This window comes from Corvus brachyrhynchos, unplaced genomic scaffold, assembly GCF_000691975.1.
Source record: "Corvus brachyrhynchos isolate BGI_N302 unplaced genomic scaffold, ASM69197v1 scaffold467, whole genome shotgun sequence".
NCBI lineage: Eukaryota > Metazoa > Chordata > Aves > Passeriformes > Corvidae > Corvus > Corvus brachyrhynchos.
This window is the reverse complement of record NW_008239309.1, coordinates 2,088,989-2,112,819: the sequence shown is the minus strand read 5'-3', so window position 1 is coordinate 2,112,819 and position 23,831 is coordinate 2,088,989. Positions and strand designations below refer to the sequence as shown.

The following is a 23,831-nucleotide window of genomic DNA, read 5'->3' as shown; positions in this document are numbered from 1 at the left end:
GCAGGAATTCCTACAGATGTCCTGGTAAAAAGTCCAAAAGTGTTTTAATTAAAACAGGCTGGGGAATTTTGCAGTTACAGAAGTCAGTTACAGAAGACTTTGTGACTACTTAAGTTTAAAGGCCCCTTTTCTTTCAAGATCTTGTGTAGTCTTATTGTGTGCTTCAACTTAAAAAGGCTCCCTGGTGGATCAGCATGTCTGAACATGTTTTGCCCTTGCTGGACAGCACAGCTGGTATCAACCCAAGAGCAACCTCTCCCATCAAAGGATTTTTTGTCAATGGGTGACCTTCATGAAGAATGCTTCCTACTGATTTAAAAGAAAACTTTTCTGGCACAGAATTTCAAAACTGTGTGTTTAAAATTCTACTTCTAGTGTGTATTAAAGTATACTCTTCCTAGGTTGTTTACAAATTAGGAGGAAAGTAAATTGTTCTTTACATTCTGGGTGTTTTGAAGAAGATCATTATAAGACTATGGCAGAGCCAGGGTACTTTAAACTATTTGAAGAAGTTTGAGAGTCCTTTTAGACTAGATCTTACTTTAAGTAATAATCATTTGAATTGTGATACTAATTTTGAAGGAGAAGCATTGTCTCATGTTTCCTTTTGTGGGGAAATGAAAAAGGCCTAAAATCTTTCCAACATCAACAATTCTTTGATTCTGTAGGAACAGTCTTTATCTATGACATACTGTGCTTTCTTCTTTCTGTACTTTTTCTATGAACACTGTTGTATAGTTGTGAAAGTGCTTTCTTCCTTTCCCCTCCCAGGCAAGTCCTCCAACCAAACAGAGTGCTTACTAATTTGCAGTCTCTAAAATTGGCAGAACAGTTTGCAAGAGAGAGAAAAAAATTAGTGCAAAGCCAGGCAATCCTAGAAATCTAAATGGCATCATTAGGGAGCTACTAGAATAAATCATGTCTAACCAACCTGATTGCCTGGGTTGATGGAATGATGGAATCTGTTGATGGGGTTAAGATAGCAGATGTCATTTTCTGCCATTTTAGCAAGGCTTTTGAAACTGTCCCACATTATTCTTGTATCCAACTCAGGACTTTATGATTTGGATGGGTGGACAACTAGGTAGGTAAAAGTCTGGTTTGATGCTCAGACTCATGGGCAATTGGTTAATGAACTGGTAAGTGGTCTTGTTTAATGTCTTTGTCAGTGGTGGAGATGGAGAACACTCAAACCAAGTTTGTAGAGGACACCGGTTTATGTGTGTGGTATCTGTTGATGTGCTGGAGAGCAGAGTCAACCAGTCATAGAATCATCAAGGCTGGAAAAGACCTACAAGGTCATCCAGTCCAACTGCCCACCTGGCACTGCCACTGTCACCCCTAAACCTCTGAATCCATGACCAGATCCAGAGACCTCTTGAACATATCCAGGAATAGTGACTCCCACCTCCATGGGCAACCTGTTTCAGTGCCTGACCACTTTTAACAGTGAAAAAAGTTTTTTTCTGGTATCTAATCTGAATATCCCCTATCTTAGCTTAAGGCCATTTCCTTTGTCCTCTCACTGTAGGCACAGCAGAAGAGACCGACTCCCACCAGATAACAACCTCCTTGCAGAGAAGTTGAAGAGAGTGATTAGGTCTCCCCTGAGCCTCCTCTTTTATAGACTAAACAAACCCAGATCCCTCAGACATTCCTTATATGACATGTTTACTAGATCCTTCATGAGCCTTGTTGCCCGTCTCTGGACATGTTCCAGAATGTATATTTTTTGAGGAAAGTGGCCCAAAAATTAACACAGTACTCAAGGTGCAGCCTCACCAGTGAGGAGTACAGGAGAATGATCTCTGCCCTGGTCCTGCTCACCACACTGTTGTTGGTACAGTCAGGGGAACCTGGATAGCTGGCAGGAATGGATGGCAAAGACCTAATGAAATTCAGCAAGGACAAACCATGAATCCTGCCCTCCGAGAGGCAGAGCCCTGCAGTGATGCAGGCTGCAGCAGAGGAACTGAGGAGCAGCTCTGCAGAGACAGCCCAGCATCCTGGGGGACAGTTCTCTGAGCAGTTGTGTGCTCTGGAATCAGAAGAGGCCAGTGGCATCCTGGGCTGTATGAATAAGAATATGGTGCAGAGAGTGGGGGAAGTGATTCTTCTCTGCTTACCATGTGTGGAACCACGCCCAGATACTTGTGTTTGGTTTGGCATCCCCACTGTAGGAAAAACATCAGTAAACTGGAGTGAGTTCAGCATAGGATCACCAACACAGATGGGGGCTGGAGCACAGGCCCTAAGAGGAGAGGCTGGGTTGTTGGGTTTGTTCTGCTTGGAGAAAGATGGCTTCTCTGCCATCTTCAGCTGCCTACACCTATGGAGTGACTGTTAAGAAGCTGGTGCCAGACACTTCACAGCTGTGCATGGTAGGAGGACAAGAGGCAAAGAAGTTTGAAAGAAGGAATTTCAGTGTCCAGGATGTTGAACTAGAGACCTCCATGGTTGCTTCCAATCTAAGTTGTAATACTGTGTCCCTATGAAGAGACCTTTGCTGGAAGGTCCTTACACCACCATAGTTGTTGAGCTTGCCCACACCTTTGCACTCTTGTAGTTACTGTGTAGCAGCAAGGTGATATATAGAAAACCTCCATGTTGCCAAAAAAAAAATTAAAAATTATTTATTTTTAAATTTTTTTCAAAACCAAGAAATTGCCCGTCTGGAGAAACTGCACTGTTTCTATCCTGATCATTTTCTGAGCTATCCTTCTGACTCTGCATTAGAGGATGGAAGTAGTATTACAGTCCTTAGGAGGTGAAGAAGCAACTGTGGAGGCAACCAGTGACTTCTGACACATACCTAAAGCCATTCTTTCTCTGTTATTCAGATAATTCAGAGTACTGAAAACCCAATTTGAATCACTGTCAGTACAATTTTGTAACACATATAGTGGTTATATTCACATCTGATTTGCATCTTTGTCAATGAGCATAGGCACAGTGAACCAGCTGACCTCACTGTAGTAAGCTTGGAAAGGCTAATGAATATGAAACATGTGTACTCCTGTGTTAATGGAGGGTATTTTCCCTGTGCTTGGTTCATAGGATTGCTGCATTTCCTGAAAGAGACCGTGGGTCTTGCCAGTCTTTAGTTCTGACATTATTGAGGTTCACCTCACTAAGTATCTGCAGAAGAATGTAAGGAGAGTACCTCTTTATTATACCTTATAATTTATGACATCACTTTTCTTTTCCAGTATAATAAATCTTCCTGACAGTTTCTGTAGAACTAGAGAACTTACAAAGCATTCCTTCTGTGCCTTTCGTAGACCTTTGTATTGCTGAAAACCCCGTAGGTTCTGTATGCAGCAGTGACTGTGCAGGACTTGAGACTAGAATAGAAAAGGTCACTGTTTAGGGGTGGGGAGTTGAGAAGGCTTTAAGTACTGTTTTTCCCTTGTTCATGCTTTGGGATTTTTTTGTTTTTCTGTAGTTTGTATTCATTACAGACCCGGCTGATACTTCGTTGTTGCACTAAATGCGAAGTTTTTGCCAAATCCTTAATGAGACAAGGCCCACTACTAGAATTCATTTGTGTCATTTCATGCTCGGGTGAGTCTTGTATTATTAGGTAAGTTTCATTTTCCAGGGACCAACTTGCTTTATTCAGCCTTTTTGTTTGTTTCTGTTATTTCCATGCATTAAGATTGGTCTCCTGTCTTATTCAGGAAACCAGCAACAAGTCAGGCTGTTAACACAGCATACTACAGCATAGCAGTGACAGCTGTTTTTCTGTATGTGTATTCAGAAAACCCCGCCTTTGCTTGCAGAGCTTAGCTTGTCACAGGCCATGCTGTTGGGAATGGGGCAGAGAGAGACTGTCTGATACTAAGTCAGTTGTTGTCGTAAAAGAAGTGGACAGTGTCTTTTCCAGAACAAGGCATAATCTTCCTGCTGCTGAGCCATGGCAGAATTTGGAGGCTAAAATAAACTTGGAATTTTTAAAGGAATTACATTTGTTGTGTAAAAGTTCACCAAATTCTAGAAGTCACCATGTCTGATCACTGTGCATTCTCTTCATCCTACTGATGAGAAGTTAACTTACTCTGTAGGCATATGAATGCTGAAATAATAATGAAAAGTGATTCTTTTATCTCAGCCAGGAGGGGCACGATCCCTAGGGATTACTGCAGTACATCTGGAGAGCATGGCCACATGCTTTCCATCTGGTTGGACTTTTCTTCATTACTACTGTGAACTCTGCAATCAAGCCTCATTCTCTGTGGATATACAGTACATATGTGTGCAATTTGTCACTGGAATAGGATTTCCCGGGAAGTGGTTGCAGCAGCAAGTCTCTCAAAGTTGAAGGAGTATCTGGACAATGGTCTCAGTCATATGGTTAATTGTTAGGTCATTGTGTGTGGAGCAGGGAGTTGGACTTGGTGATCCTTATGGGTCCCTTCCAAACTGAGATATTTTACAATTCTAATTTCACCTCACAAGGACTCTGAGAGCTATGCCAGCTGGTTTTATTATGTGAAAGACAAAATTCTGTTGGGATATGTTGCTGCCAAAGCACATCTCTCTCTCATTATACTCACAGAAATGTGTGTGTTTGCTAGTTGTCTGTAGCAAAGGAGCTTTTGTCTCTTGTTTTTTCCTTACTTCTAGCCCAGCCATAGCGGAATACTGTATATGTCAACAGCTGTTTCTAATCATTCTGTTAGAGCTTGTATGAAAAGGACAATGAGGTTTTCATAAGGCATGGAGTCAGAGGCACTCTGTCGTGAAGGTTATACTTCCTTTGGGAGTTGACTCTTGAAACATACACAGAAGAGGGTGCAAAGTTATGCATTTTGGATCTGAATCTTAAACTCATGACTAAAGCAACATGAGACAGCATTTGATGTGGAACATCATGATGAGTACACCTGTTAACATCCCACACACTGAGGAAAACAACCCCATAATAAGAAAGTTACACAGAACTGCATCTTGTGCAAAGCTTTCCAGTACATTTGTAACCAAGAGAAACTCTTGGAAACAACATTAGTTGCTGTAATACATTTTGTTAGAAGTTATCAGACTTGTACGTTGGGGTTTGGGGAAAAGTACACGTCAAAGGCAATTACGGCATTTTCACAAACTTGCGTGTTCTAAGTGGGGAAGTATGTTACTTACGTTAAAGAGAAGATATGTTGCCCATATGTATTGTTTGTGACTGTCATACATCAGTAGTTTTTTAGCCTATCTGGTTTGACTGCGAACCCAGTGAGAATTTTCGTGTTTTCATCACTTTTATCAATTATATCACTCATTTGAGTTTATGAGAAGTATGGGCTTTGTTGTTGATGAAACTGACTATGGTTTTACTGTCCAAGTAGCATTTATTACCACTGAAGCATCATGAGGTTGCCAAATTAGTACAGTGTAAACTAAGCCACAGTCTGTGAATTTCCTTAAAAGATTGCTCTTTTTTTTTATTTCATTTGGCACTATGGATCTGAGGTGTGGTATGTGTAGTTATGGATGGTTTGACTGGCTTGCAGAATCTTTCTGTGATTCCAAAGAGGAGTAATACAGATAGAGCAAATGTCTCCATACACTTACTGCTGAGTTGTATTAGGAACTTAGCTTAGTCATAGATTTATTTGTAAATTGTAGAATTAAGTTATTAAGCAGGTGCTCCTGACTGGCTGATCCCTCAGTGCTGGAATAGCCAGCTGGGTTGTTTTATCTCTACAATCATCCAGTGTCATATTTTTATCAGTATCTTTCCTCTCAAGGGCAGATTGATTTCTTAGAGAAGACAGAACATGATGGGACCATAAGGATAGCTCCTTTGTGGGCCAGTCAGCATTGGTTGTCAGCCCTTGTCACACCATCTCTGAGGTCTTGAGTCTTCCAGAATCAAGCGCTAATTGTACACCCCTCCTAGTTAACAGAATACTGAGTCGATTGCTCTTCAAAAACAGAAGAAATTGTTGTCTGAAGTCAAATGAATATGGTCTCAGGAGCACTGCTGTGAGCTTTTAGATCTCAAAGAGTACTACTTTCTCTTGTTCAAATGCATCAACTCCCTATCAGGTACAACTAAAGATCTGTTTGCTTCTTTTTGTCAAATCTCTGCACAAATACCATTTCTTTTTTCTCCTTCATCATTTAGAAATGCTTAAGATGCTCAATTCATTCTTGCTTTTGCCAGTTTGAGGATTTTACTGTCATTATTACCAGTCTGTGAGCTGTATGCTCCTTGTCCGTTTTCAATCTGACTTTGCATCTTTGCAAAAATTGTCTCTGTGGTGGGTATCACTCAGCCAGCATAATTAGAGAGCTAATTAAGGTTATTATAACTCACTGAAATGACGTATTAGTAGGCTGTCCTGCTGAGTTTACCGTAATGATACTTAACTGCAGTTTGAACTAACTCATCAGACCCTTCAATTTCTATCCTTACAGCCGCCATTAAAAGTGGGATGTATCAAGGCCCACATGTCATGTTTTTCAGATAACTTTGTTATTTTTATCAGGATTAGTCAATTCTTTGTTTCACTGGACAGAGTTGTGGAAAGCCTGGCAGTATCGTTTCTAGAAATTCTTCAAATGAATCATTCAGCACATTAAAATTTGTTAGTTATGAATGGATGAGAGTCTTCGCAATGCTTTTGCATGTCTAAGAGTATTTCCATACCTGAGACAAAATGGGCAAGGAGTCTACTGTGTTTCCCCGTGCGTGTTGCTGAGCTGTTTTACATGCTCCTTATTTAATTACCTATCTTTACATCTTTTAAACTTTGCCCTGTGACTTGGGAGGGTGCTGGAAAGTCACCCCAAGTGAGTGGAATCTGTATGGGCAGAGTCTCAGTGAAGGAAATTCACTTCTTAACATTCAGTAGCTGTTTATTCTAGAAGGTTTTCTTTCCTCATGTGGATCTGACAAACTGACCTTCCTCCTGTAAGCTTTGAAGTCTATCTCGGGTACAATTAACTTAGCAGGGATGACTGATACTTGGTCAAGCTAATTGGTTTGATGGACTTTAAGTGCAATGTTAAGAGTTTTTCCTCTAGAAAACAGAATTTCCCTATTGGTACTTCTGTTTAAAGACAAAGGAGGAGTCTGCAGGGGCTAGGCAGGAGGAACCCATGCAATCTGTAGTCTCAGCACAGGAAAACCTCTCAGCTAGCTGCAGTTACACTGCAGAATCGTTTGGATTCTTTACACAGTGTGCCCCCATCATTCTGTTTTTCTGTACAGATTAAAACGATGATGAGAAATCAGAAGCAAGAGGATGAACCCATCCATTTTGTACTTTGAAATTACTTCTTCCCTCCTTTTAAAACAGTAAACCTTCCAACTTACCTTTATTTACACAGACCTATTACCTTGGCATAATTTTTTCCCCCCTCTTCCTAGGGAGTGGTATTTCTGTCTGTAAGGTACTGAATTTGTTAGCAGATTTCTTGGAAACAGCTCTTACAGTCTACATAATTAATCTTGCTTTATAATGGGTGTTTAATACGCAGTAAAGCAAAGTAGTTGACATTTTCCTCTTGGTACCAGTTCAGCAACATAATTAAGCACATTTAACTTTTGGACTCATGAGAATGCCTAGAGATTTGAATGGAAATAAGAAAGCCTTTTGTAGAAGTTTATTAAAAAAAAATGGATGGAGAATATAGAAAACAGGATCTGCACAGAAGTATTGGTTTTTCTATTACTCCTTTGTTTTTTATTTTCATCCTTTTTATTTTGTACTCATTTCTTTCTGGCACTGAGCCCTTGTATAAAACACTTGTTGCCCTGTAAAGGAGAAATTGAAGCTGTGCTGTGATTGAGTCAGTATCCCCCAGCACAAACCTCCTAGGTTGCTTCTCTTCATAAATCTCAGTGTGGGTGGCATGCTGAAGCTGGGCCAGAAGGACATAAGACATGGAGGGGGAAGAGTTCTCAAGAACCCAACTCAGAAGATGGGGTTGCATGTCCACAGACAGTACTGTAATGTGAAATCATGCAAAGCTTGTGAGCATCCTGACCACTGCTGCAGTTAAGATACAGATTGAGCAAAGCCTGAATTACACTTTCTTCACACATTGCAGTGTTTTTTGTGGAAGCCTGGATAAGCCCATATGTCTACATGGTATCATGCAGAGCATTGTGGGGATATTCTGCGGAGTCCCACTGCCTGTGTGCTTGTGCCAGTAAAGTACCAAACCTGGCCTGTGAAGGAGACCAGCCAACACGGGGCACAGTGCCACGCTGATGGGCCCAGACTGCTTCCTGCTCAACAGATAGCTCCTTCACCCCGAGGTTACAGGTGCCTGCACCATGCTCTGTTGCTCCATGTAACATTTAGTATTTGCACCTTCAGAGGTGCCTAAGGTGGGTGAGTATCCAGCAGGACTTAAATCACTAGTCCTCTTCTCCCACAAAAATTTCGGCTATGAACTTTGTAGACCTGCCCCTGAGAAATGCTGCACAATTTTTCTGATCTCCTTTCTTGTTTATTCTCGTCATGTCTGTGTTTTCCCTCAAACACAGCAGAAAACAACACTATTATAAATACCGTACTTAAAATAAATGCTTGCTTCTAGCAAACTCAGTCCAGATACAGGCATTCAGGTTGATGGTCTGGGTTAGTTTTAAACACACTAGATTTGTTCTGAATTTTATCATTTAGGGGAAGAGAAAGAAGAGATAACTGTTGGTAATGTGTTAAGTTCAAAAGGGTAAACTTTTTAATAGTTTGGAAAAAGAATTTTACAATCAACTTATTCCTAGTAAAAAGTAACTAAGAGTAATTTCTAGCAGTTAAAAGTGTATTCACTTAAGATCTGATTCCATTGTTTGTAATGAGAGCACAAATATTTAATCTGAAATTAAGGGTTTTGCATTATGGCTAAATTAACTTTTCTTTTAAAAAAGGGCAGGAATATTGTTTTTTTGCTTGACCTAGCAATGTATTTAATAGAGATGAACAAGACTGTGCTCCTTAGTAGCTCTACTCATAGCAAACACCACGGAGTCAGTATTTACTCAGTTAAATTTTATTATTATTGTACCAAAGGGTATTGTTTAGGAGTTGCATCCATTTCTGATTCCTTTTGCTCCATGCTAAAATCTGTGCTGTGATTTTTTTTAAAAGCTGACAGAAGAGATTTAGGTTGTGATGTTTTTTATTTTCTGGAGGCTGCAAGGAATTGCGTGTTTTGTAGTCTGACCTACCGTGCTTTCATGCTGACAGCACTATCCATACCATAATAGTCTGAGCAGAAGCAGGTGCCACAGGCTTATTGGGCAGTTTCACGTCTGAAGTAAGGGGCTACTCATAAAGTCCATGGTGGGATTTTTTTAAGGCTATATTTCCTTGAAAGGAGGGATAGCTCTCAGTTTCTGTATATACAAATTTCAATTAAATTGAATTAAGCACTTAGCTGTTCAGAGAAGTGTTTTCTCCTATGGAATCTCATGGCTAAAACTCTGTATTATCATCCAGATTTCAGAGGAACTTCTAAGCCAAAGTTGTACTCAAGGCCTTAAAACCTAGGCTTGCATATGATGACTCCACCAGTGTAACTTCCTAAAAGTGATTTTGCTTTCTAGAAAGCAGATTCTTTAATGCCTCATAGTGCTCCCAAATTTGGGATGGTAACAATCTCACTATGATAATATGTATGTAATTTGCATGCTCTTGATAGTTTAACACAGGCAGTAATTTCATATCTTGATCACTACAACAGCAACCTATTTGCAGCACCAGCAAGTGTGGGGTGATAAATCTCAGCTTTGCATGCCATCTGCTTCATGTATTTTTTAAAAGTGCATTTACCTATCCCTGTTCACCAATGAGATCTGCATCAGTGGCAGTTCACTCCATCACAAATTAGTGAGACTAGGCTAAAGTACAGTGTCCATAAAAAGTATCCTTGCACCTCCTGCCCATGGTGGACAGGATTATCACATTAGTTTGGAAGGCAAAGGCAGACTCAGCGAGGAGCTGTGCTGGCTATTTTTACTTTGACCACTTAATTCCCTGAAGAGTACGGAAGAGGCAGTGGCTTTCTGCAGTCCTTTCTCAGAGGTTCAGAGCAGAGCTGTGCTGCAGCTGTTGGCCTGCTTACAAATGCATTTCAGTTCTGCAGTGCTCCCCTGGCTCTGCATCTGGCTATGGAGTTAGGCATATGAACTTAGTTTTACCCTTTGGGATAGAATCCAAAAGTTGCCTGTTGGGATTGGGACACAAATTAGTTTCCGTTGTTTTGTAAAGTGTCTCAAGTACTTTTAAAAGTGCTGTCCTTTTTGTATGTTGCACGAGGTGCTTGTAACATTTGACTGAGGTACTACAGAGCCTGCATAGGAAAACTTGATGGCATGAAATATGGAGCTGTGTGTTCACACCATGACCTACAGGTGGCAACAAGGAATATGATTGACTGTGAAGCCTCACTTTAGGTACTGGGGAACCTGAGTTCCCTGGTGAGTGTTTTAATTGTCCTTGTGATGGTGCAAGTCTGCTCCTAAGGGAGACAAATGAAATCCAATGAATTTGAAGGGCCCAAAGGGTAATACTGAGTTCTAAATTTGTTTGGTTTAGAGGTTTAAAGCCAAGTGTCTGACTTTCCACATAGTATTCCTTGGGTATGGTGGTGGTTCTGCTGAACATGAGTTCCGTGTAGCTCAGTTTCTAGTATGCGTGTATGGTTGCTCTGTATTACGAGACACAAGCCAGGTAGATGGTATACGTGGGGTTTATTAGACAAACCGAGCAAAGGAGAAGCATTACTGGACTGGGACCAGTGTGGATGAGCTCATTAGAGAGGTTAAGATCAGAAGCTGAGTGGAATGTAGTGACCATGCCTGGTTTGAGTTCATGATCCCAAGGAGCATTGGCCTGGCAAGGACCATAGTCTGGACGCTGAATTTTGGAAGAGCAAACTTTACAGTTGTTGAAAGAATTAGTGAATGTGATACCCTGGGAAACTGTCCTTAAGAACCGAAGAGCAGACCCATAGCTGGAAACTCATTAAGATCACTGTTCCTTGAGCACAAAAGCTTTCCATCCCAGTGTTTAGGAAATAAAAGAGTGCAGGGCAGAAACTGGCATGGCTGTGCAGGGAAATGCTTCTCAAACTGAGGAATAAGAGGGAAGTGCATAGCCAGTGGAAGCAGGGACAGGTGACCTGGGAAGAGTACAGAGATACAGTTTGGACATGTAAGGATGGATCCGGAAAGCTAAGGTGCAGATGGAATGGGACTTGGCAAGGGATGTGAAAAATAACAAGAAAGGATTCTTTAAGTACATAGGTCAGAAAATAAAGGCCAGAAAATAAACGCCATGGTGAATGAGAAGGAAAAAGTGATGAAAACAGATATGGAAAAGTCCGAGGTGAGTTCTTTGTCTCAGTCTTCACTGGCAGTCAGGCTTTCCACATCTCTCAAGTCCCTGAACCTCCGTGTGGGGTCTCAGGGAATAAAGTTCCCATCACTGACAGTGAAGAGCAGGTATGAGACCACTTGATGAAGCTAAATAGTTAAAAGTCTCTAAGGCCTGATGAGATGCACTCCAGGATCCTGAGGGAATTGGCTGATGTTGTTGCCAAGCCATTCTCCATCATATTTGAAAAGTTATAGTGGTCACCTGGAGACTAGAAAAAAGGAAACATCACTCCTATTTTTAAAAAAGGGAGAAAGGAAGATGGGGGGAACTGCAAACTGGTGAGCCTCACCTCTGTGCCTGGGAAGATCATGGGGCAGATCCTCATGGAAGCGTGTTAAGGCACATGCAAGACAAAGAAGTGATCCAAGGCAGCCAGCCCAGGTTTGCTAAGGACAAATTGTGCCTGATCAGCCAGGTGGCCTTATATGATGGAGTGACTACAATGACTGACAAGGGAAGACTGACAAATGTCACATACCTAGGTTTGTCTAATGCCTCTGACATGGTCCCAACACGGCATCTTATCTCTGAACCAGGGAGACGTGGATTTGATGGATGGACTATTCAGTGGATAAAGAATTGGCTGGATGGACTGTGGAGGCCAGTGAGGGGTGGTGTTTCTCAGGGCTCTGTCTGGGGACTGATGCTCTTCAATATCTTCATCAGTGACATCAGCAGTAACACTGGGTGCACCCTCAGCAGGTTTGCAGATGACACAAAGCTGGATGGTGCAGTTGACACAACAGAAGGAAGGGATACCATCCAGTGGGACCTGGACAAGCTTGAGAAATGGGTCCATGAGAATCTCGTGAGGTTCTCATGAAGTTCAACAAGTCCAAGCACAAAGTGCTGCCCCTGGGTCAGGGCAATCCCAGATTGTACACAGGTACAAACGGGGAGGAGAACTCATTGGGAGCAGAGCAGCCCTGTGGAGAAGGACTTGGGGGTTCTTGGGGATGAAAAGCTGGACATGAGCTGGCAATGTGTGCTCACAGTCCAGAAAGCCATTTGTGCCCTGGGCTGCATCATAAGAGGGAAGGCCAGCAGGGCGAGGAAGGGCATTCTGCCTCTGTGAGACCCCACCTGCAGTGCTGCATCCAGCTCTGGGGTTCTCAGTACCAGAAAGATGTGGACCTGTTGGAGCAGGTCCAAAGGAGGGCCGTGAAGGTGATCAGAAGTCTGAAGCACGTGTCCTGTGAGGACAGGCTGAGAGACACGGGGTTGTTTAGCCTGGAGAAGAGAAGGTTTTGGGGAGACCTCACTGCAGGCTTTCTATACTTAAAGAGGGCTATAAAAAGATGGAGAACAGCTTTCCACATGCACACAAAGTGATAGATCAAGGGATAGTGTTTTTAAACTAGAATATGAGAGATTTAGATTAGATATTAGGAAACATTCTTCACTGTGAGGGTAGTGAGGCACTGAAACAGGTTGCCTAGAGAAGTTGTGGGCAACCCACCCCTGGAAGTGTCCAAGGCCGTGTTGGATGGGGCTATGAGCAACGTGGTCTAGTGGGTGGCATCCTTACCCATGGCAGGGATGTTGGAACTAGATGATCTTCAAAGTCACTTGCAAACCAACTCATCCTATGATTGTGTGACTCTGTGATTCTATGACTTTGCCTTTTTGCTAGGGCAGTTTTTAGTTTTTGCTGTTGAAAGATTTCAAAAACAAAGAAAGGCCAGTGTGAGACTGAGAGGCAGGAGAAAATATTGGAAGAGCTTGTTCGCACCAGTTATGTTACATGAATGCCAGAAGCCTCTGTTGTTAGAAAGCTAATTCACATAGTCCTGATTAGAATTTATTGATGATTTCTGCAATTATTAGCAATCCATTACTCAGGACTACTGTCAGCCAAAAAAAATCCGCTTGAAGTTACTGGTTTTCAAGATGGAAACTACCCCTGAACACCTTTATTCCACCTGCATAAGTATTTTAGTTAAAACATTGCAGGGGTTGGGAAGAAGGAAAACAAAAAAAAATCCTAACTCGTTTAGATGCTTCATAGTTAAAGTGTCTCCAGATGCTTTTTCTTTATTGATTTCTTTTACTATGATTGTTGTCTGTGAGATGTAGTGTGCTGGAAAGCAAAAAGTAAAGGAACTTTTCTACTACCTATTTTTTTCTCTGCCTTATGGTCCTGACAGCCTCTCTGCCAGATGTGACAGCTTATGTCTCTTAGTGATGTGTCCTGGTTATCTGTGTTGTGTGCGAGGGCTTAGCATTCCACTGCTTTTTTGCTCAATAAATTAAAGACTGGGAAGGAGTAACACTGTAATACTTGACCATATAAGGGAGGTGACTTGTTTTAGTTCTGCTCCTTGCACAATATGCGGTTGAAGCCTTTTAAGGGAAGGTGGTGCAGACAGAGTGAAAACATCCAGAAGCAGAACATCTATTTCTTGTTATAGCTGGTGCCAGTGCTGGTGCTGTCATTGCTACTACTGTGAATTTCTCACAGTCTATTGCAGTTGCATAGATAAAAAGGAAAGACTTAGTGATGGGACTGAAAAAAAAGTTACAACCATTTGGTTCATGGCTCTTCCATCTTAAGAAATAATAAGAATGAAGAGAGAACTGACCAAAGGTGAGATTAATTAGACTTCAGAAATTGAAAAATGAAGTAGCAAAGAGCTCTCCAGAATCAGGAAGAGGAGACCAAAGAGAGAACAAGTGGAAATATCATGCAGTGAGAATGGGATAGGGACTCGGTGATTAATCAGGCAATGAATATTATGTCAATAAAGTTAAAAAATAGTTTGGTGCTTTTTGCAAGAGAACTTTGAATGTTGAAGAGGGTGGTCCAAAAGAATGAACCTATTAAATTTTGGGTCTGGTCGCAGGTACACTTAAGGCAAAGTCTGTAGTATAAAAGCAGCCAACCCAGTATCTTTAATAAAGGGATAGCAAAATTGATGCAGGCAAACATAAATCATTTGTGTTGACCTCAGAAGTGTCCAGAGTATTAGAAAAAAATCCAAGCAACTCAGGCAGTAAAATATCAAATAGAAAGATTTGTAGGCTAAGGTTAGACTGCATGAAGACTTACTTTCAGCTAGAGAAATTATTTTCTTGATAAATCAGATGCAGGTCCCTAATTGAGATATATTTAATTCTTTGCATGAGGAAAGACTACAGAAGTGGAAAGAAAACCAGTTACTGTTAGTTTCAGTCAAATAATAGTCTTGTCTTTGAAATAAAATATGCTTCAGACCTAAAATCAAATGAGGCTTTTATCAGCTGGAGATCAGATAACATAGACTACTTCAGTGGCTAAGTAGAGATTTAGAAGACCTAGTGAGAAACCTTTTTCTTCTATAGCCATAGTAGCTCTGAAAGAAACCATTACGGAGGTTTGATCTCTTATGGAATGCTGCTGCAACACACTATCCCTTCAGTGGCCCACATATCTGTCCTACAAATTCCTTCAATTCCTGATTGTTAGCGCCTGTCAGTGCTTGCCTTTCTGCAGAGTAAAACTTGCCCTTCTCTGAATTACAGCACCTTGTTTACCTAAGTGCTGGCACCACAGATTGAAAATAAATGTATCCATGGAATACCAGTCAGTGTTTTGAAGCCTGTTCACCCAGGTCCCTATGAACATCTTTCACGTGTCAGCTGATATCTTCAGGTGGTGGAAGATGAGAGACAAGGACATGCAATAGCTGCTTCTCTAGTGTTTCTTTCATGAATATCTATTTCTTCCTCCAAGTTAAGACTCCAGAATGAACGTGATGCTGCAGTTCACCCTAGAGAGCATTTCACTACAATACAAAACTCTAGCCAGTCACTTGCGTCTTTACAAGTTCAGGAGACCTGTCAGAGAAAGCCCTTCCCCCAGTGTTGTGATTTCTATCTTTGTGGTGAACAGGCATTACAACTTTGGCAGGATAATTCTGTCTGATTGACTGATCTATTCTTGGAAGTTACAAGAGTTTCCCTGGCATAAGAATGTCAGCTTGCCGCAGGCTGTTGTATCTGAACGATTTATATTCATCAGGATGTTTTTGTGGCATTGTAGAGATATAGTTGGAGAAAACTTCCCTCTGACTCTTGTGAATGTAAGTCGGTAATTCTGCTGATGTCAGAGGTGTTTTGCTAGTGCAAGACCACATGTCTGGGAGATACCATCAAGGACCACTTTGTTTCATTAGCCTATCTGTGAAAAACAGTCTGTTGTCTCTACTGAAAACTGAAATAAAGGTATCACAAAGATCTTTAACACTTTTAAATATATATATTTTTTAAGGGAAAGTTATCTTTTTACACAATTTAAGCAGGCTAATATTTTTAGAATTCCAAGGAAAATAATCAGGACTATCAAGAGTCCTGTACCCTCTGTTTTCCTGGTTAGGTGACATGTAGATGGCTACGAAGTATAAGGAAGAAGACCTGGGATATTCAGATGTGCTGCTGTACAATAAGTAGTCCAGTTGCCTGGTAAAGAAAGGTCCATTAGTCTTTTAGGTCTTTCAGGAGTAGTATTAGAATGAGCTGTTATATTTTTTTTCTGTCAGGAAATGTTTAAAATTCTAATCTTTATTAGAAGGCCGTACTTGTGTTCACTATTACCTTTATTATGAACTGGCCAGCTCATGCTTAGGCAAGACTTATTGTAGAGTTCAAGAACTGGCTTAACATTCTATATTGGTACTAAACTCTCCAATAATTCTGTTTACTAGAGAAGAAATAACTCAAACTACTTTTTGGGGTTGCATTGTATGCATTCTCCTTATGTTTGAATAAAAAATGGGCGTTTGGTATAGGTAGTGTGGGACTAGGTCTTCAAAATAAAAATGACCGTGAAACTGTGAAACAGCAGGAGGGTAAATTTAACTACATAACTGTACAAGAATTTATACTTTTATTTTAACTCATTTTGTTATCTCCACATTTAAAAGCATCTGCTCCTGCCTTTTAAAAATTCACAAAATATAGTTTTAAATAACATGTGTAATTGCAAAAAGTACAGTCCACTCTTCTTTAATTTTTTCTCCTTAATTAGTATTTCAGCATCCTGGGAACATAAATGCCCTTAGTTCTGATATGGGCAGACTAGCTAAGGTTATTCTAGGGTTGTAATTAAGATTACCTTTCAGTTTAGTTCCAAATGTAAATACTCTGTTTCCTAGTCTAGCAAGGGCTAATTACTGCTACATCCAGACTGAAGAAACTTTATTGTATAATCTCATTGATGTAGTGAGCACTTACAATAAAGGGAGGCAAGCAAGAGTAGTGTTTGAAGTCAGTCCCATTAAATGTCCAAGGTGACAAGAACCAGAATGTCCATAGTTTGTTGTATTCTTTCTACACAGTTCATACTCATGGAACATATAAATGCAGGTATATCAACTGTGTGATTAGACATAAATAGAATGCCTTCACTTCAAATAGACTAGGAAGATGAACCTATTTATAGGGCATATTTTTTCCTAGTTTTTATTTTGAATTGCTCTGGAAGTATATTCTGTCCATCAAGTCAGGCCTTTTAACAGTCAATACCTACAACATGAAAGCTTATAGCTTGAGGTGTTGCCCTTAGAGGTGCACTGCTTAATCAGTATCTTGTTGATGATGTATTATACATATATAAGGATACATAAAATTTACTCTGTTATGAAAGACCTCTGCATGATATAAATCCTTTGCAGTACTGGTTCCAAGACTCACTTCCTGAGAGAAGTAGTATCCTGTCTCATCAAGAGATCTTATATAGACAAAATTCTTAACTACTTGACTTTACATATCTAACTCCCCAAATTTAGGGATTCTAGTGTAAGTATACAGAAGAGAAACTTAAAAAGCTGTACATCCATAATCTTGATTGAACTGCCCTGTGAACGTACCTTGCTAAAAATATTGTAAAATGTAATTAACGGACCTGTGATGTGTTAGAGATAGAAATCCTTACTGTGATTCATCAGCAGTTCTTGCAGAGTTGCAAGTTCCTGAAACCCTTGTCTTAAGCATTTATTTGCCTAGCATCTATCAAGCCTGTCATGAAGCCATATGCTCCTTTAAATAGTGCTGGAAACATTCAGTTCAGCAGTACACAGAAACTAATTTCCATATTTTGTTCCATAGGGATTCTACCAGTCTCAACTGGAACTTCTTTAAAAAAAATCTGGCTTCTTGCTGTAGCAGTGATTGAAAGCCCTGATTTAGTAATTTTGTCTATAAAAAAGCAGATTGGTAAATATAAAGTGAAAAAAAAGTTTGGTAAATGAAGATTCGTTTTGGTTTTTGTTTGTTTGGTTGGTTTTTTTTTTTTTACTTCACTGAAGTAATTCCAGTCATATTTTTAGCTGGGAAAGATGTAGATGTAGGAGCATTAATAATCCCTCCCCTTTCCTGCATCTAATCTCTGTTTTCCCTGGCTTTGAAGATCTAGTAATTTCACAGTCACATATTAGTTTCCTTCCTCTGAGGGTGTTTTCCTGTATTTTGTGTGATTATTTGTTTGATCTGATGCAGCATATTATTTCTCGGAGTCTGCAGCTTTGAGAATTTTTGCAACTTCCCCTGGGAACCCCCTCATGTTTTCTGGAGTGATTTTTCACTTTGAATGTCTATAGGCTGCATAAAGGCACATTCTGCATTTATTGAGACTTCCAGTGATGATTCTTTATTTCAGAAAAATGTCAGTAAAAAAGGAGTATGCTTAATTTTCAGTGTACTTCTACTTACTTACTCTGTTAAAGTATTAAGAGCCAACAACAACAAAAAGAAGTTGCATGGAACCATCTGTCGTATTCCTACTATAAACTATTCGTACTATAAACTCTGTACAAAGTGGGCCCACATGCCAACAGAAACAACATTTGTATTTTCATTGCTAGCCTAGTGCATAGAAATCTTTGAAAACAGCTACAGCCTCTGGAAGGCTTTAGTGCTGGTAAAGGTAAGTCCATCTTACCTTTACCAGCTGTTTATTCCCCAGCTAGAGGAGTATAGAAAAGCGAAACGGAGAGGATTTCTTTCTCCAAAAACTGTACCAGGATATGGCAGCAGTTCTGCAAGCCAACTGTATTGTTAGGCTACCTCAAGAGAATTGGTTTTGCTCTTCCAGCATGTTAGGTATAGCCTTTTGGTTTATTGTTTTCTTTCTTTTTGGCAGTACAGTCCTATTTCCAGCCTGAAGTTACTGTCACACAGAAATGAAATTCTTTTACGTTCTTGATTTTTTGCAGAGCCTGTTCAGCTGTGCCCTGTGAAACCTCCTTTATGCAGCAGCATTTCTAAGGGTCAATAATATATGTAGTGCTGTATAAACACAAGGAGGTACATACCCACCCCTACCTCTAAACTAGAGGTATGAAATCTGAGTTCAGGATTAAACATTTTCATAATACCCTTTTCTTCATGTACATTCTTAGCTCTTTTCAAATAAATATCAGCAATTCTTAGTCTGTCATTTAAAAACCACTAATTTTAGATGTTATATACAAGTACAGAAATGAACACGTAGGCTCAATAGGAGGAAACTTAGATAGCAATGGGTATTCTTACATAAAGGAAAAGTTGATTTGGAGACTTTATAATAGTGCAGGCTAACAGTGTAAAAATTTCAGACAGAGCACTTAAGGACTGAACTGTCGTGTCACCACTTGTGGTGGTGAATGGAACTAAGTCCAGTTGGTGGCTGGTCACTAGTGGTGTTCCCCAGGACTCAGTACTGGTGCTGGTCCTGTTTAACATCTTTATCAATCATTTGGATGAGGGGATAGAGTTCATGCTCAGTAAGTTCACAGACAACACCATCAGGCAGGAGTGTTGAACTACTGGAGGGTAGGAAGGCTCTGCAGAGGGATCTGGACAGGCTGGATCGATGGGCCAGGGCCAGTGGTGTGAGGTTCAACAAGGCCCAGTGCCGGGTCCTGCCCTTGGTTCACAACAACCCCAGGCAGTGCCACAGGCTGGGGCAGAGTGGCTGCAAAGCTGCCCACAGGAAAAGGACCTGGGGGTGCTGGTGCCAGCAGCTGAACATGAGCCAGGGTGTGCCCAGGTGGCCAAGAAGGCCAATGGCATCCTGGCCTGTACCAGCAACAGTGTGGCCAGCAGGACCCAGGCAGGGATTGTCCCCCTGTACTCAGGGAATGATACTAAGGTGTGCTGGAGCATGTCCAGAGAAGGGCAATGAAACTGGTGAAGGGTCTGGAGCACAAGTGTTGTGAGGAGCAGCTGAGGGAACTGCGGGTGTTTATTCTGGAGAAGAGGAGGCCGAAGGGGACCTTATCACTCTCTACAACTGCCTGTAAGGGTTGTAACCAGGTGGGGGCCAATCCCTTCTGCCGCGAATCAAGTGAAAGGACAAGAGGAAATGGCCTTAAGTTGTGCACAGGGAGGTTCAGATTCCATATTAGGAAGATTTTTTCGCTGAAAGAGTGGCTAGACATTGGAATAAATTGACCATGCAGGTGGTAGAGTAACTCTCTTGAAGTGTTCAAGAGGTGTCTGGAAGTGGCACTTGGAGTGATTATGGTGGTGCTAGGTTGATGTTTGGACTAGATGAGCTTTAAGGCCTCTTACAACCTTGATGATTCTGTGATTCTGTAGTTTGGACATATTTATGTACCAGGTTTTGAAGGGGTCAGTGCTGGCATATTTGGACAGTTTATCCCATCTACTTCATGCACTTAATTTAAGACAGAGAGATGTGCCATCAGAGAACAGATGTCTCTCTGTTGATCATAAAGGTGACTGCTTTCACCTTGATAGTTTTAGACAGATTATGTTAAGTGTGTTGAATCCACCTTTGATTGATCTGCTTTGCTTTGGCTTGACTGGAGTTAAAATTAAGTAAACTGTCTCACTTCAAGAAATCTTGTTAGGTATGTTAGTTGAAGCAGTTGTAGGATCCTTGGTAGTTGGTCAGATTGCTTCATTGTATCTTAATTCTTACTTTCCATATTATAAAACAGTTGGTTCTGAAAACCCTAAGTGCACAATGAAAACCACCAAATACAATTAGAAACAAGAAGATTGGTAATACTCGTTCTGCATAAATCCCATCTTGGGATTTAGAGTTCTTTAGAGTTGCTGGGTGGGTTTTCTTTCTTTCTTATTTTATAGTCCAAGAAAGGTTTTTTTACATTATAGTTTATAACAGGAATATTTACCAGTTAACAAGCTGGGGAAGAGAATGCACATCCAGCTTATAAGGTGGTTAATTTTGGTTCTTGAAAATACTGGCACATCACTCGCATTGTGGGAGAATTTCATCTATTACATAAGAGGAGATAGGGAAAGTAAGTTCAGATTCGGGTTGAGACTGGAGAAGGTTTTTAAAGAACATACCGCATAATGGAAACATTCCTGTATTGTCTTGCCTTTGAGCACATTACAAAAAGTAGAAGTATCTTTCAAACGTTTTGATATTCCCACCTGTATTTTTTAAAGGAAGGTGCTTCAACATAATACTTCAACTTCCATTAAAATACTAGTATAACAAAACTGTTCATCCTTACATTATGTGTTTTCTTGCTCAGTAAGAAGAGAAAGATACTGGTAAAGCCTGTTGAACTGAGGTCCTACATTTTCCAAAATACTACACTTAATGTATAAACATACTTGGATTCTGATTGAAGTTAGGTGCTGAGACAAGGATCAGTTTTGAATAGTGGTGTTCTGTTCTTGGGTTTGGATTTTTTTTTTTTTACTTCTAGCGCACCTGTCAGGAGATGTAATGAGACCTAGAATGTTCCTCAATTGACCTCAGACCATATGTAAAAAAAGCACTGTCTTAATCATGTGATGTTTTATTGTTTGTTTTCCAGAGTGGCAAAAGTAATGAAGGTTCCTGTGTATGAGACACCAGCAGGATGGAGATATTTTTCAAATCTCATGGACTCTGGACGTTGTTCCCTTTGTGGTGAGGAAAGTTTTGGCACTGGTAAGTAATACATGATCAAAAATTACCACAGACTTTAAATCTTTCCTGGATGCCTCAAGTCAAACCCAAAAGAATCAGCAAATTAGCTCTGTCTCATGCTAAACCACTGGCTGTTCTTCATGTCTTGAGGTTTGTCTTGTAAGTGTGGTGTCCAGCACCTTGAGGCTTTAAAAATGGATTTTGAGAAGTGGCAAGCAATCTTAACTACTGTCCAGACAACTTCTGAAGGTGCCTGGCACACTCTTCTGACTTGGACATAAGTCAGAAAAGCTTCACTGGTTCCACTGCAAGTCTTTCACACACTGCAATGGCATTTGGTGGGATTTTGCCTGTATGGGAGCCACATTTTTTCCTGATGTAATTAGGTGTAGCAAGTATGAGGATTGGTATATCTGATGGTACATCTAAACAAAACGTTGCAGGGATCTCTTTTTGGAACATCACAATTGCTCAAGTGTCAGATAAATTGCTCAAGTGTCATGTTATGTGTCAGCATCGGTGTTTTCCCTAGGTGTTTCTCCCTTATCTGTCACAAGAACCAATCAAACAACAGAATGCAGAATAAATGACAAATCTGAGCCATCAGAAATATAGTATTGACAGTAAGCATTAGAGCAAGTAATTGAACTATGTAGTCTGTAAATCTGCACAAATGTGGTTTTAGTTCATGACAATAACTGAATAAATTTCAAAGTGCTTCTTTATTTCTTTCCTGGATTCTGGCACAGAAATTCTTCCTTCTTATTTATTAGTAGGGCTATATTACAAGTCTTTTTGAAAAAGCACAGACCAGAGTAACATAATAATTTGCCTGGCTAATAGTTTATTCTGTATTTTGGTGTGAGTTCTATGGAGTTCTCTATTTTGAATGTGTAATTCCTTGGCTGCAGCTCTTCATAGAAAATTGTTACCATGCAGTGAAAGTTGATAACAAATTTCATTTGCTTTAATTGACTTTGTCAAGTATTAAGTTTATTGGTTGGGGTCAGTTAGAGCAGAATGCTGCTTTTTTGAAAATGAGGATACCTTTAAGCCATAGACATGCCACTTCATGTGTTATCTTGTTTACTGTATATATCTGAATGGGCTGTGAGGGAAGTACCAAAAATATGTTCGATTTCTTTGGGTCTTACATGTAAAAAGGAAGATAATTTAAATTAATAATGAATGTTAATTTTCTTTTTCTTGTCAATGGGAGCCAATGTCCCATGTGTAGCAAACTGTATGCCTTCACAATTTGCTGTGAGTGGCACAGGTTTGTATTGCCTTGAATGTATCTTTTGAACAGATACTTCCTCTGCAGGGTGCTCTGTGAGGTCATTGAAAGAGATGTAATTTGGGGGGAGAAGGGCAGGGAGATCTTGTGTCTTTCAGAATATACTGCTTTGTTGTGGTGTATTGTTGAACTGTATCTCCATTAACCCACGAGAGGTGTGAACTAGGTTGTTCTCAGCTCTCACTGCTTTTCAATACTTTTTCACTGGGCCAATTATATACCCCTTCCTTCTAAATACTGAAGTTCTTCTTGCTCATACAAAACCAGATACTTTCATGAAACTTGTGTGGGTGTAGAGACATCAGTATGACCTCATTAGCACCCACATAATTTAGACAAAAACTCCTGGCTTCATCATCATGCTGAGGAAAGTTAAGTGTGGTTTTTAACTGGACGGAGCTTGTAAGAGTTTTGATAATGAGTTCCTATGGGTTGAAGTAATCTAGATACCTTAGCCCACAGAGTGCAGCACCTCCTGTTGCATGCAGGCCTGTGTGTAGAGGTATGTAAAACAAACAGGAGTGGCCTCTCTGTGCCATATGCCATGACAAACCCCTGCCACAGATCTGTCTCTGCTTGGGAGATTAGTCTCCTAGGCCATTTTCATCTGATGATGTTGAGTATGACTATTTCAGATGCTGTTGTGTGAGGGAGAAGGGAGGGATCATTGGTTGCTTAGTAGAAGCGATGTCTTTTTTGAGGAAACTTGCCATTTAAATTTTATGGTGCAGTTACAAAAAAAGACAAACATCAAATTTCCCTTTCACATTGCAAAAGCATGTTCAGGTCTTGCTAAAAAGGCTGTCCCAAGTACCAGTGGACTTTAGCCGTGGAGATAAGTCACATAGAAATAAAGTGTTTTGATCTACTGTAACAGTGAGGACATTGTGATCTCTGTTGGTCTAATTTTATTATCCTGAGTATCTGATAGTGGTTGAATTTGGGAAGAGAAGCACTCAGGGAGGTCAAGGAAGTGCCTCTAGGGTTTGCCTCTAGATAGGCAATAAAATAACCCTGACTTCTCTCTTCTCTTGCCATTGACTTTTTCCTTTGCTTCTATCTTTCTGTAAGGCCTTGTACTCCAGCCTGTCTTCCAAATTTGCAGCTCCTGTCTCCTGACCTCAAACTAGTCTCTACATTCCTTAGCACTCTGTGTTCTTTATATTAATCTGGTTCTTCCATCCTATCACCAATTTTTCAGATTCCTGATAAATCCTGTCTCTTGTGAATGCTAAGGGTGCTTAAACAACATATTGCTAGCCAGCATGGAGAG

At 40.4% G+C, this 23,831-nt stretch overlaps 1 protein-coding gene across 1 annotated transcript in view; it reads left to right on the top strand.

The window, feature by feature from the left end:
- The window catches only part of PGM5 (phosphoglucomutase 5), a 68,435-nt gene that overhangs the window by 20,562 nt on the left and 24,042 nt on the right, over nucleotides 1–23,831 (top strand). Inside the window, exon 6 of the mRNA XM_017740701.1 lies at nucleotides 21,167–21,282. Within this exon, the coding sequence (XP_017596190.1) occupies nucleotides 21,167–21,282 (116 nt within the window). The remainder of the gene's footprint in view (nucleotides 1–21,166; nucleotides 21,283–23,831) is intronic.